Below are 15,373 nucleotides of genomic sequence, written 5' to 3'. Positions count from 1 at the left end.
AAACACAAGATTAAAGCGTGTCTGAGCCCAAAGCCCAGTCTCTTAACCTCTGTGCTAACAGACTCAACAGCAACAGCTCTGAGCAGCCTGGTAACAGTCAAATTTAAGTTTATAAGTTTCCAGCCAACAAGATGAATTTTTCTGGTTGGCAAGAGCAGAGTGAGAAGGGTGACCGAACACAGAAATCATATATCTGGTCTAAGACTGGTAGTCTGTGAAGTTTCTCCAATGCTTCCTCCCTCCCTTCCTCTTAGGAGCTGAATGTGTCCCCCCACCCCCAAATTCGTATGTTGTTGTTTAGTCACAAAGTTGTGTCTTTGTGACCCCATGGACTGTAGCCTGCCAGGTTCTTCTGCCCATGGGATTTCCAGGCAAGAATACTGGAGCAGGTTGCTATTTCCTTCTCCAGAGGATCCTCTTGATCCAGGGATCAAACTCGAGTCTCCTGCACTGGCAGGCAGGTTCTTTACCATTGAGCCACCAGGGAAGCCCGCAAAATTCATATGTTGAAATCCTAAAGCCCAGTGTGATGGGGTTAGGAGGTGATCGGGTTTAGCTAAGGTCATTAGGGTGGGGATCAGAAGAGACCAGTGAGATGGCTCTTCTTCTTTCTCCCCTTCTTTCCCAGCTCCCCCACCCCAACCTGGTGAGGGTACAGAAAGATGGCAGCAGACACTAGACCAGGAAGCTGGTTCTCACTCAGATGCTGAATCTGCCAGCGCCTTGGTCTTGGACCTCCCAGTTTCCAGAACTGTGAGAAATAGGTAAGTTTAAGTCACCCAGGCTCTGGTATTTTGTGATAAAAGCACCACCAGACCAGGATACTTCCCAATTCAAACTTTTATTCATTCATTCAAACATCTATTCACTCAAAGATTTATGTAAATATTAATTAAGGGTTTACTATGTTCCAGGCACTGTTAGACATTGAGGAAAAACAATGAATAATAGTGGGATCTCAATGCATTTCCTTGGAGAAGGAAATGGCAACCCACTCCAGTGTTCTTGCCTGGAGAATCCCAGGGACAGCAAAGCTTGGTGGGCTGCCGTCTGTGGGGTCGCACAGAGTCGGACACGACTGAAGCGACTTAGTAGTAGTAATGCATTTCCTAATTAGTGGAGATCTAAAAGTCCTCTACTGAACTCTATTATCAATGATACGGATGCCAGCATAGGAGTTAGCACTCGGGCCCTTAGAAACTACAGGAGAGGCACGGAACCCTTCCAGACAGAGACAACATCAGAGCAGAAATGCATCTAAGATGCGTCTGGAGCATGGGTTGGTCCACTTTTTCTATAAAACTAAATAATGGATGTTTTTGGCTTATTGGGTCATACAGTCTTTGCCACAACCACTCAGCTCTGACTTGATGGCACGAAACCAGACATTGGCAATATGTAAACAGATGGGTTTGGCTGTGTCCCAATAAAAACTTATTTATAAAAACAGGAAACAGGCTGGATTTGGTCTGTGGGCTGTAATTGGCCACCCTGTATAGGGGATGTGTAAGGGATAGGTTGGGGAAGGAGAAAAAGAACAGGGAGATGATAAGAGACTTTCAAGTAGACAGAGAAAAGAAATGAAGACAGAGAGACAGGTCCTCAATTTTCTTCTCTCTAAAATGGGGGCTCACATGGTCATTCAACAAACATCAACTGGCTGCCATCTCTGTTGGGAGTCCTGTGAACGGAGGAATAAGCAAGAAAGCCAAAGGAGATTCTGTTCTGGGGAGTGAAGGGAGGGGAACAGACAATGGGTAAATGGACAAATAAATGAACACATAATGACAGCTACTCTGCGGGTGACATAATATGGCAACGTGACAGTAACTTCGCTACAGACGGGACTTCTTAGAGTGGTCAGAAGCAGGATCTCTGCAGAAGTAAGAGGGAAGACAGGCCAGTGGGTCAGCAACACAGGAAAGGGAGGAGAGGGCGAGCAGGAGGCAATGAGCTCGCAGAGGCAGCCCACGGAGCTTCCCGGATGCCAAGGCACGCTGTGTGGACTTTATTCCCAGCAAGAGCAAACTTGCTCACTTTGAAGCCAAAAGCAGTGTGGTTTGATTGATGACTTTTCAAAGATCTCTTCGGCTGCCATGTGAAGAATGATTTGCAAAAGAGGAAATGGAAGACCAGTTAGGGGCCATTTTTACAGTACAAGTGGGAGTCTACGACGGCTTAGAAAAAGATGGAGAAAGTGGCCAAATTATAGATGAAATTTGAGACTGAGTCAATAGACTTGGCTGATGGATGGTCTATTAAGTGTGAGAAAAAGAAAGGCAATATAAATGACTCAAGGATTCTCCTTTAAACAGCTGGGTGCCTGAAGTTAAGGTGGTTGGGGGTAGATTTAAAAGTTCTTTTTGAGGGACTTCCTTGGTGGTCCAGTGGTTAAGAATCCACCTTGCAAGGCAGCTGATACATATTCGATCTCTGGTCGGGGAATGGGCTACTAAGGCCATGTACCATAAGTACTGAGCCTGTGTGCCACAGCTAGAGAGAAGCGCCGTGCTGCAACAAAGAGCCAGAGCTCCAACGAGGGCCGGACACAGCCAAATAAATAAATGCTTTAAAACGGAGTTCTTTTCAATCACATCAACTTCAAGATTATATATCCAAGAAGAGATGTTAAACTGATGACTGGGTATTCAGATTTGAAACTCAAGGTAGAAACTGAGGCTGGAGATATGAAAACAGGAACTATCCTTCTTAAGATGAACTTGATAACCTCTCTCTCTACATCCTCTCTATGAAAGAAGAGAGAAATGGACAAGGGAGGTCCTGGGAAGCTCAGCACGCAGAGTCCACCAGAGGAGGAAGAACAGGCAGGCAGACTGGGAAAGACGAGCCAGTGAGAGAGGGAGAAACCTGGGAAAGACTGTTGTCCCGGAAACTCAGAAGGTTTTCGTTTCATGAAAAATGGAGGCCCTACTTTGTGTGCAGCTGAGGGACCAAATGAGAAAACAGATAAATGGCCACTGGACTTTGCTGGACGGAGGGTGCTGTTGACCTTGATCAGGCCAGGACAGTGGAATGAAAGGGTTAGAAACCCAGCTGGAATAGGCTGAGGACTGAGTAAGAAAAAGAGTTCTTGTGGCAGATACCACTTCCTAAGTATGTAAAGCCATTTCCCCCTACCTTGACTTCTTTTCTTCTTAATGGCAGAATATGTCTCCTAATATAAAGGCTGCAAATACCAGAAACCCAATTTCCCCTCCCTAAGAACTCAGACACAGGCAAGAAAGTCTTCCCTAAAATAGAACACATGATAAAAAATGCCCTTCACTGGATATGATCATGTCTCCATGTGATGGCTGGAGCTGTGGCAGTCACATTGTGAACATTAGGCACATCAGACGCAAGAGATGCTGAGAATGGCAGAGGAAAAAGAGAGAATACATAAGGGCACCATGTTAACTATGGGTTTTCTCAGATTTCTTGAACTATAGCTACAAACTCAATCTGCATTTTCTACCCTGATATAGCTACAATGCTTTTTATTAAATGGCTTCAACCTGGGATCGATAATAAAAATATTATAAGAGAAAGATTCAAGCAGGAAAAAATTTAGTCATAGGCTATGGGGGTGGGGGTGGGATGCACTGTAAAAGATAAGGAGGTGGGGGTTGGGGCAAGGAAAAAGAATACTTCTTACCAACTGCAACTGTGGCCACAGAGTCAGTGTGCAGTATAATGGTGGGTGCTATAAGCAGGAAACTGGGTAGTGTAAGGTTTGGAAGATAATCACTTAAACCAGAGGGCTTATTTTCTATTGTTAGCTGAACAGTGACTCAGAGAGGGATTGTAAGGTCTGGGAGTCCCGTGGGGTCCCCTGTGGAGAATAGCCAACTTTTTTTTTCTTTCCCCAAACCCATTCTGTCAATTTGCCCAGATGACTCTTCTTAAACAACAGTTTAGAACTCTTCTTGGATGAATAATAATCAAAGAGAAGAACAGCTCCTCAGACTGGGGTCTAAACCCTTCACATCAGGTGATCTCCAAGTGCCTCTTCTTGTCTCTGCACTCCCTCCAACAAGATGGCACCACTTCCTGTTCCCTGCACAGCCCCTGCACACCTCCTCTGGGTGATGATGTTCCCTCTGTGTGGGGGAAACAGCCCCCTGCACCGCCATATGGTCAGACCTGAGCCATCTGTCCAAGCCTTGCTCAGAAGGTTGACTCACAAGGCTGTCCTTGCTTCTTCCAATTAGAGGTGGCCCATCTCATTTCTGAAATTCCCTGGTACCTTTTGCTTGCTGACATGTCTTTCTACCTTTCTTATGGCATTAAACACTTTCCACCCAGCACCGTGATTATCTCTACCTGCTATCCTAGACTACATTACTTAGGAGAAGAGACGGTGATCAGTTTGTTCTCCACCACAGAGCCTATAACCATTCTTTGCATAGAAGTAGTGTTAATGCACCTTTGTTGAATTAATTAATGAATGGTGGATGTTGTAAATATCAAATTGCAACAGACCTGGGTCCCAGGAAGCTGGGAAAACTGTTCTTTCTTAGGGATAATAAGGAAAATAAGAAATATTCATCAGCTCTAGATTAATTAGTATGAGATTGGTTTGGAACTAGTAGCATTTTCCCCCCATATTTCCTTAACCCTGTCCCCACCAGGTCCTGGCAACCAGTTTTCTACTTTCTATGTGTTTGACTTTTTAATTTTTTTATTGTGACTTTTTAAAAGATTCCACATCTTTATCACATAAGTGATATCATGCAGTATTTGTCTTTATCTTTATCACATAAGTGATATCATGCAGTATTTGTCTTTGTCTGTCTGGCTTATTTCACTTAGCATAATGCCCTCAAAGTCTACCCACGCTGTCACAAATGGCAGAATCCCTACTTTCTCATGGTCAAATCATATTCCAGTGAATGTAAATACTAGGACTTCTTTATCCATTCATCTACTGATAGGCACGTAGGTTGCTTCCATGTCTTGGCTGCTGTGAACACTGCTGCAATGAACATGGGAGTGCAGATATCTTTTTGAAATTCTGTTTTCCTTTCCTTTGGATACTCAGAAGCAGTAATACCGGATTATGTGGTGGTTCTATTTTTAATTTTTTGAGGATTCTCCATACTATTTTCCATAGTAGCTGCACCAATTTACATTCCCATCAACAGCGCATGAGAATCCCTTCCTTCACATCCTCACCAATGCTTGTTATCTTGTCTTTTGATGAAAGGCATTCTAACCAGGGTGAGGTGATAGCTCATTGTGGTTTCGATTTGCATTTCCCGGATGATTTGTGATGTTGACCATCTTTTCATGTACCTGTGTTGGCCCTCTGTATGTCTTCTAGGGAAAAATGTCTATTCAGGTCCTCTGCTCATTTTTAAAATCAGACTGTTGAATTTTTTTGCTATTGAGTTGTGTGAGTTCTTTACATGTTTTGGATACTAAACCTTAGAAGACATAATCTGCAATTGTTTTCTCTCATTCTACAGTTTGTTTTTCATTTTGTTGATGGTGTCCTTTGCTTTGCAGAAGCTCCTCAGTAAGATGTAGACCCGCTTTTGTCTACTTTTTTTTTGCTGCCTTTGCTTCTCGTGTCACCAACATTCTTATCTTCTAATTGCTAAAGGTCTTTCAGAAGACAGCAACTTAATTGAGGACTATGAGAAATGTGAGCTTTTCTTACCTACCAAAGCCCCCACAGGGGAATGAACGTCTAACTGAAAACCCATGGTGCATACATGGTGAGCTGAGCCGCCAGATATTTCCTTAATTCTCTTTGTCGCCACCTTTTCCCTTCGCTGCTACCTGATCAGGGACACCCATGACTGAGATATCTGGCCAATCAGAGTTCAGCCTTGCCCTTTCACTATACGAAATCTGCTGAGTTCAAATTTCAGATAACAAAGACCTATAACTGAAGATCACAATTTCATAAGTCAAACTGCCATGCCATGACTTTTCTCTCTGATAGTCACACCAACCAAGTTCTAACTTCTTGGTAGAGAAGCTCAAATGATAATCTGATGGTATATACTGATGTTCTTAGCCTTGGGTGTTAAAAGGCTAAAAAAAAAATTGCTTCCACTGAATGCTTATATTTCCTAACCTCCTCTGAGAAAGAACTGAAAAAAGATTAAGTTACAGGATTAAAGTAGAAGAAAAGGGGACTTCCCTGGTGATCCAATGGCTAAGACTCTGTGCTCCCAGAGCAGGGGGCCTAGGTTTGATCCCTAGCCAGGGAACAGATCTCACATGCTGCAACTAAGAGATCCCGTATGCTGCAGTGAAGATCAAGGAGCCCATGCGCCTCAACTAAGGCCTGCTGCAGACAAATAAATCGATAAATATTAAACAAATAAGTAAAATAGAAGAAAAAGACTGTGTGTCTTTTATAACTTTAACCTTTGGCCCCTGCCTCCATTGGCTTCTGCTAAAATCCATTAAAAAATAGTATCTTATTTATGTATTTAATTATTGTAAGCTTCATTTACCAATCCTTCATGCTTTTCAAAGAGCATCCTGACTTCTGGGTGTTGAGCTTTAAAAACTGCTCATGAATCTCTACTGGCATCTTTACAATGCTCCTATTAAGGTCTATTAAATAGCTTTATTTTCTATTCTGTTTAGTTTATGTTGAGAAACAGCAGATTATGTTTAAGGAATTAAAAAGCTCTCTCTTTTCCAAAAACAGCCACTAATATTGCAAGATCAGAGTAAAACCTCTGTTAATAAACACTTTATTGACACCTTCACTCTGCTATCCATAATAAAGTTATCCCTCTGTATAGGCATCCTTTATACTAAAATCCCAGTTTATCATAACTAAGTTAGTATCTCCATTCCGCCTGAACAACTGGGGTTTTACCATGATTTAATTAAAATGCATCTACCTAAACTAAACACCTTGCACCATTAAAAAAGATCTTGAAAGACATGCTTGCAGTGGAGAAAAACAATTGTTCCAATTGCTTAATTGATCTTCGCTACAGCAAAATAAAAGCATGAAGTCTTATATAAGATTAGAAACGATCCTTTTCACAGCTCAGGAAATGGACTCATACATTCCTTTTCCAGAACACTTCAAGATTAAGAGGATAGCATAAGTAGAACACGTAGCCAGTTTAAATATTTGTTTTAATCCTGACAAGAACATTGGTTTTAATATTTATAATATGATTACAATGCTTAGTGCATGTTGCCCATATAGTCCAATTTTTTCTGGCGACATATTATAACTAGGCTTTAATTTCAGCAATGGTAAGAATTCCAAAAACACATTTAGGTTATCATTAGTGATGAAAGAAACCCAGGTGTCTGTCCAAGTACCTTGTGCATATACCTCAGCTCAACCTCAACCCATTTTTAACAGCCAAGAGAGGATCCACTGCTATATGATTTGCACATTTCACAGAATAGTATCAATCAGTGGCCAGCTGTGTAAAGCAATTAAAGTTGAAATATCTCATCTTTGTGCAATATTTGTAAACGGTCTTTCCGAAAGTTTGAAGATAGTCAAAGCCAAGGTAAGCCAAAACATAAACCTGCTATGAAACGCCACTGTCTTTCCTTCCAGCTACATATCACAAGGTGGCAGTTGCCTGAATTACAATTTTCCATTTTTCCCAGATGTCACCACATAAGCACACTTTTATGACTAGAAGGATAAAACCTCCAAAGTGTCATGTTCCACTAATCATTAGCCGACAAACAGAGTAACGACAGGTGTCTTGTTCTAAATGCACTAAGGTTTTCCAGGGCTCATTTGCACTATCCCAATGACAAGCTGAAGAAATTTGAAAAAAATGGCTAAAAAAGGCTGAGAGTTGAACACCTGATTGAATTCCATAAGATGGTACAAATAGACAAACGTTAGCAGCTGGAAGAGTGGACGCCAAGAGAAGTTTTCATCATCAAATAGTCACATTATTTTGTGTTAATGTGAAGGGAAATAATTGTCAGTGGATAATGTCCTAAACTGTCCCCAGAGAGAGTCAAAAGAATGCCCAGGGCTACATTAGAAGAATTGAGAAATAACTGACATATTATTTCTCACGCCCTTACCACCATACAATGACTGCATGCTGCAGTTAGAATGGGATTGGTGGTGTTTATTCTCAACACGATGCAGTATTGAAGTAACAAAAATTCATGGAAAGAAACAATAAGTAGGCTCATTACTAAAATACCTCCCACAAAACTCAAGAAGTGAGCAGACTCCTTCCAGTAATAAGCCAGCAACAACCAAAGATCATTCTCGGTGACTGTGGGAAATGGCACTTGATATTCACAACAGGATGCTACTTAATTAAATTCAGGGTGTGCACCAGATTTTGCAGACATCTGAATAATTTTTATCTTCATGATTACAGTTCTGCACGGGTCTTAACTGACAATACAGGGGTGGCCCACCCCTTAGCCATTCTAGAAAAGTTTAAAAGTCACCCTTCATTCCATTATTTGGGGATTAACTTCTGCACCACAAACACGAGTAGATACACAACTCTCTGTCTCCCAGAAAATGACGAGATGCCGGGTCTTCACACGGGACTCTTTCCAGACTGAAAGCACAGGACAAACGCACCCGGTGGAGATACCCGCACCAGAACACACAAACGCTTTTAATCCTGCAAGCTAGCCTTGAGATGGTAGCCCAAAAAATTAAGACATACAGTAATTTAAATATTTGGATCACAGAAAACAGTTTTCTGGCCATATTAGTTATGATCCTATAAGCAAAGATTTTCTGTATGTTAAAAAAAAAAAGCAACCACATGAGCTTATGTCCTGGAACAGATGGCGACGGTTCAGACCTCCCCCGACTCCCTAGTGTTGTGCATCATCACATTCTGTAAGCTCTTCTATCCTTCTTGAGAGTCTCTACATTTCCCTCTCCAACACTTTCCAGGCAAAACTCCATGCCGTATTCGTTCATTCACCAAAGGACACCAAGCAGCTTCAAGGACGCAGGCACGATGCTAGGTGTTCTGTGTGATGCCCAGAAAATCTCTCTTAGAACGTTCCTGCCTCCTTTCTTTCTCTCCTTCTTTCTTCTAACAGATAGTGGTAATCATTTCTGATGGCTAGCTGCCTATAATTGGCACTCTGTTAATCATGTCTTCTGTCATATAGTGACATATCCAAAATACATTAAAGACATCAATCAATTTATATACTGATTGCTTTCCCAGGTGAGATAGTAACTAGTTATTCAAATGTGAATTACAAATGCATTTATGCTATCGACAAAACCATGATGCAAGTTCTTTAGGGGAAGCTCAAAATTTTCACAAATCTACAATCCTTGAAGCCCATACCACTAATGGATATCATGGAAAAAAAAACAAACAAACAATTCAGTATGTCTTTAGATTGTCAGTACCCATGAATATAACACAGGAAGTAGCATGTTTATGATGTCTGTGGAGAAGATAGGTCCGATGGACCCCTGTACATGACATAACTTTCATGGGACGAGAATGACTTCTCTAAGTCACGTATGGACACCACGTTCACTACCTCTTGGTTACATCACTTATACCCAGTTTTTGGCGTTTACATGGTGAAGCAGAGGTCTTAAAATCTAACATGAGGAAGAGAAAATGAAGAATACCTCTGCTTCATTCTGCTACAGCTCTTCTGTCAGGGGGGTGTATCAGAACTCACGTACAGAAATAAACAAAGCTCACTGCTCACCTTGGTAGACTTCCAGCTAATTCTGTGGTTGTCTCTCTGGAAGAAAAAGAAGATAAGCATGATTAGCCTATTTTGACAAATTATAAATATGTGTTTAATAAAGCCATAATCTAATGTGCCAAGGCATTCCAGTATCATATGGGTGCAGAAGTTACTGTATTTGCAGTTGTTTAGAAACTTAAAATCAACACATCACATTTCTGATTAATTCCCCTAAGTGTTTCAATGGTTACTTTCCAAGGAAATTCTACACGCATGCAAAATATCTGCCTCTGCTTTCTGGTGGTTGAGCTTAACTGATTTTAAAACATTCAACTTTAAAATGTACAACATATGGAAGGAAAATAAGTGGGAAAAGAATCCCAAACCAAGTTTTGGATGTTTTCCATTTGAACAAAACACCTGTTTCTCTTTCCGAGAATCATTTAGGAACAAATTTCTTTGAGGGTGTGTCTTTGTACTGGTCCCTGTCACCTTAGGTTTATGAAGTAACATGTCCAGCACAGAATCCAACTCTTTTAGCAGCAAATTACTGGGTAGCTCAGTGGTAAAGAATCTGCCTACAATGCATGAGACCCAGCTTCAATCCTTGGGTTGGGAAGATCCCCTGGAGAAGGAAACAGCTACGCACTCCAGTACCCTTGGCTGGAGAATCCCATGGACAGAGGAGCCTGACAGGCTATGGTCCACGCGATCACAACAGTCAGACCCGACTTAGCCACTAAACCACCACCACCACTGTTTTCATTTCTTTGTTACAATGTCCTACCAGGTCAAAGGGTTAATCACAGATGCTATGACAATTAACATGGCAGAAATGACAAGTCACTGATGGAAGTTCTGTAGCACATGAGTAAGAACGACCAGAGATACATTTCAGAGCTAACCTGTTCCAATTACACATCTTATCTTTTGACTACAGATGTGTTCTTGGAAGAAATGGGTGCAAGGAGATGGAGGAGATGGAGGCTTACTGCTGAGATATTCTAAAAGCAGAAGTGGGCTTAACTTGAGACAGAGGGATGCAAAGTATAATTCTTAGAACAGTGGTGCATAATCTTCTCCATGTCATATAATCCCTTTAAGACTCTCATACGAAGAGATAGTATATACATATGCAATGGAATGCTGCTGCTGCTGCTAAGTCGCTTCAGTCGTGTCAGATTCTGTGCGACCCCATAGACGGCAGCCCACTAGGCTCCTCTGTCCATGGGATTCTCCAGGCAAGAACACTGGAGTGGGTTGCCATTTCCTCCTCCAATGCATGAAAGTGAAAAGTGAAAGTGAAGTCGCTCAGTCGTGCCCGACTCTTAGCGACCCCATGGACTGCCGCCTACCAGGCTCCTCCGTCCATGGGATTTTCCAGGCAAGAGTACGACTCAGCCATAAAAAGAGTGAAATTATGTCATTTTCAGCAACATGGACGCAACCAGAGATTATCCTACTAAGTGGGTAAATTGGACAGAGAAAGACAAATACTGTATGACGTCACTCATAAATGGAATCTAAAATACGACACAAGTGAACTTATCTCCAAAACAGAAACAAACTCAGAGACATAGAAAAACTTATGATTACCAAAGGGGACAGGGCTGAAGGGTGATAGATTGGGAGTTTGGGATTAGCAGGTACATACTACTCTGCATAAAACAGAAAAACAACAAGGTCCTACTGTCTAGCACAGGCAACTATACTCAATATCTTGTAATACCCTATAATAGAAAAGAAAAGAGAGTCTCATTAAAGATATAAACACCTGCGGTGGGAGGTGAGAGGGAGGTTCAAGGTGGGGGGACAAGTGTATACCTCTGGCTGATTCGTGTTGATGTGTGGCAGAAACCAACACAACACTGTAAAGCAATTATCCTCCAATTAAGCATAAATTTAGAAAAGATACAAACACCTTATGCAGGACAAAATAATGATATACACATGACATGCCCATATACACAAAACGTGGTGTAAAATTATAATGCTTCATGGACCTCAGAAAGCCAATATGTCAATCCTGGGTTAAGAATCTCACCTTGAAACTTGCATTGTCTTTATATACTCATTTTAATCCAAACAGAGGGCTTCCTCCTAGTTTCTAGAACTCCTTCCCACCTATTGTCTGTGACAGCACCCAGGCACTCTAGGGACAGGCTGGTTCCCACAGAGCCATGCTGCTTTAAAAATATAAGTGATTATAATTTCAGCTCCTATAGAAATGCTCTTCCCCAAATAACCACATACTATTAAAGCTTTGGCCTTCATTGCTCTAGAAGTTGGCTTTTGAGAGAATGCTCCACTCCTTCAACAAAACCGCAGTTGAGAGCCTTGTCCACTACATTGTTGAAGGCCTCACATGTATTCATCTCATTTAAGAATTTCATGCCTGCCTAAGAACATTTTCCTTCAAAACAGAATCTGGAATTGTGGACACCAACCACCCCCTCCCCCAGCTAAGAAGCACCCCTTCCTCAGTCTTCCTTTATAACATGGTATCACAACAGAAGTATCTTTTAAATTCTATTTTTTTATTTATCATTTCATTACTTGAGTCCAAAATATATGTACACTCAGTCAATGCTTATTCGATTTGTAAGGAAGGAATTAATGAACTTTTCTGACCTACTTGTTGACCTTGAGGGTTAATTTTATATTTAGAACTTGATCATAGTAACAGCAGCACCCCAGGGTGAAGGTACAATTCCCTTTCCTTTTTTTGCTCGAAGACTATACGTGTTTTAATATAACAAGTCCCCCCGTGTGTGCTCGCTCACTCAGTAGTGTCCAACTCTTTGCGACCCCAAGGACTGTCATGTAGCCTGCCAGGCTCCTCTGCCCATGGGATTTCTCAGCAAAAATACTTGAGCAGGTTGTCATTTCCTTCTCCAGGAAGTTCCCGTGGTATCTAATATAACTACATTGGATCTATATTACCATAAATCCATTTAAACCACAGTAGCGGTACTTCTCCATCTGGGCACTATCACGACATCTCGGGCCAAATGATCCTTGTGAGGGACTGTCCTGTGCTTTGCAGATGTTCAGCAACATCCCTGGCCCCTAGCCACTGGATGCCCATGGTATCCCCCCTCCCATACTGTGACCATCAAAACGTCTTTAAATGTCCCCTGGGGGGAAAACTGCCCTCAGTGGGGAACCACTGCAACACAGCAGCAGAATTCAAATCTGCAGCTGACCTGTTTCAAAACCCTCCTGGATTAACCAACAATCTCCATTCTCTTGGAAGAACATGGTGCCTGAGCCCTCTCAGGAGGGCCTGTTTCACTTTGCACCATCACATAAGTTTGCACGCTTACCAAGAGTACACTGTGTTTGTTCCCCACCTGTCTGTGTTAGTGGGACTCATTTTAATCTCTAACCAAACATGATGTAAGGGCTTCCTAGCTGGTGCAGTGGTAAAGAATCTGTCTGCCAATGCAGGAGGCGCAAGAGACCATGGGTTCGATCCCTACGTCAGGAAGATCCCCTGGAGTGGGAAATGGCACTCCCACTGTAGTATTCTTGGATAGCGGAGCCTGGCGGGATACAGTCCATGGGGCTGCAAAGAATCAGACATGACAGAGTAACTGAGCACACACAAACACGTACAGGTACTGAAAAGTTCTTGTTTCTAGGAAAACTGAGTTGGGTTCTCTGGAAAGATTAAAAATGACAAGCAGCTTATCAATGAAAAAATGCTGCCTTCCCTATCACTTAGCAAAGGATGCTGCAGCCATCAAGCCACCACATTACAGCTGCTCTGACCGAACTTAGGAAACAAACAGGATGCCTACCATCCAGCAGGCAGCTGCTGCAGTCACCTCCGTCAGCATGCTCAGAGGAGACTCACGATGAGGAAGGAAGGACACTGGCCACACAGAGCTGAGGTGCATGTCAAAGGAATGATTTCAGTGAGCCCAGACTCTTGCATCTTTCCAAGCATTGAGAAGAACTGAATTCCTTAGCTTGAGATATCTGGTTTTCTTTAATAGGAACCTTTCAATGTTTTGACTACCTGGTCTTTGTTGCAAAAACTCTGATATATCCTGGCTTCTCTTTGGAGCAGTTCCTCAGAGCTATCTGAGAGGCTGCATCCTGGGCTTAAGTCTTCAGTTTCATCTGCCAAATGAAACATAATTCTCAACTTTTAGGTTGTACTTTTTTTTTTTTTTTTCCAGTCAACAAGCTTAAGAAAAATTGATGGTAAGTTAGGTCTAGGGACAAGACAACTATAAATACTGTGGAGAAAAAAGGCATGGTTGTCACAAGTTTCTCCAAGTTCTTATTCCTCTTAAGTAAACTAGAAATTCCTAGATGGTGAATTATAGGTGTGATTTACGCACAAAAGACAATGCAGAATTCCATTCAGTACATCCACAGACTCAGGTGTTTGCCTTGCCTTTATAGCAAAAGACAAATGCTAGAAAAAAGTTATGCTTTCCACTCACTTAGTACTAGCAGGGGGAAATTTATCGTTTATATAGCCATGTACTCACATTAGAATTACAGACGTTATTTCATAAGAAATGTAATTTTTGGTGAACATAAATGAATGGGTGAACACAGTTTAATTTATGTTACTGACAAAACCTGATGATTCCTCTGGAGCATGTAGCTCCATGATTTAAAAAAAAAAAAAAAATAGAAAGAACCACTGTATCTGATGGCAGAATGTGGCGAGGATTCACCAACCAATGGCCATTTTTTGAGATCATCAGAACACCAGAGCTTTTAAAATAATAACTTGTTCACTTTTATTCTTTCTTTATTGCTAACAAATCATCTGAATTATTCACATTTCATGAATTTATATCTTTTGTAAAGAAACCCTTGAGGAAAATAAACGTAGTATAACATGCTAAGCATCTTTTATACACTTTTCCTTCATAACCCAATTGAGAGAACCTAAAGAAGATGCCATATGGAAAAATTTCAGGGCAGTAAAGCTCCTCTTATGACACCATAATGGTAGACACATGTTAGCACACATTTGTCCAAGTCCATAGAATGTACAAGACTGAACCCTAATGCAAACTATGGACTCTGGTTTCGACGTAGGTCCATTAGTTGTGACAAACGCACCACTGTGGTGGGGGCTGGAGGGGGCTATGCCTGAGTAGGGGTGGGGGCATAAGAAAAATCTCTGTATCTTCCCCTCAATTTTGCTATAAACTTAAAACTGCTCTAAAAAATTAAGCCTTTTGAAAATAAGATGCCATAAGAATGATGCTTTTTCAATAAACTTATACATATCACAATGTCCATTAATAACACTCCTTTCTAAGCATAAATCATCTTCATCACTAATGTTTATTCATCCAGCATATTCACTGAGCACTGAGGCTATGTTCAGCACAAACTGTGCTGGGTGCTTTCAGTGGCACCAAGAGGAAATAAATCCTGATCCTTCTTTCCAAGTGTTTACACTCCAGTAAAGGACATTATGTAAAGTATTCAGTGGTGAATAGTTTTGAGTTTTCCACTAGTGAAAGCTCCTCTAAGTCAAAGATCGCTTCTTGTTCAAGGTTTTGGATACTCAGTGCCTGGCACCTACCAGACACTCAATAAATAAGCATGCAAGAGAACCATCAAACATTGTCTGCTGGCAGGTAATTCCAGTCTCTTAATTTTCTAAAATGTCCGTTTTAGTTATAGCAATATTTGGAATTTAATTGCACTAATTTTCTTTCCTTAGTTGTCATGATCAAGA

The 15,373-nt window shown here is 41.4% G+C and overlaps 1 protein-coding gene across 3 annotated transcripts in view; it reads right to left on the bottom strand.

The window, feature by feature from the left end:
* Positions 1 to 15,373, bottom strand: part of CELF2 (CUGBP Elav-like family member 2) — an 884,302-nt gene that overhangs the window by 416,395 nt on the left and 452,534 nt on the right. For all 3 annotated transcript variants that reach the window (XM_027560192.1, XM_027560188.1, XM_027560184.1), the window contains one exon: positions 9,673 to 9,708. Coding sequence is in view for 2 of the 3 variants with exons in the window: in XM_027560188.1 (XP_027415989.1) it covers positions 9,673 to 9,708 (36 nt within the window). In the remaining variant the exon portion in view is untranslated. The remainder of the gene's footprint in view (positions 1 to 9,672; positions 9,709 to 15,373) is intronic.

This window comes from Bos indicus x Bos taurus, chromosome 13 (genome assembly GCF_003369695.1).
Source record: "Bos indicus x Bos taurus breed Angus x Brahman F1 hybrid chromosome 13, Bos_hybrid_MaternalHap_v2.0, whole genome shotgun sequence".
Classification (NCBI taxonomy): Eukaryota; Metazoa; Chordata; class Mammalia; order Artiodactyla; family Bovidae; genus Bos; species Bos indicus x Bos taurus.
Note: the sequence above shows the minus strand (reverse complement) of the source record. Positions and strands in the feature narration are given on the sequence as shown.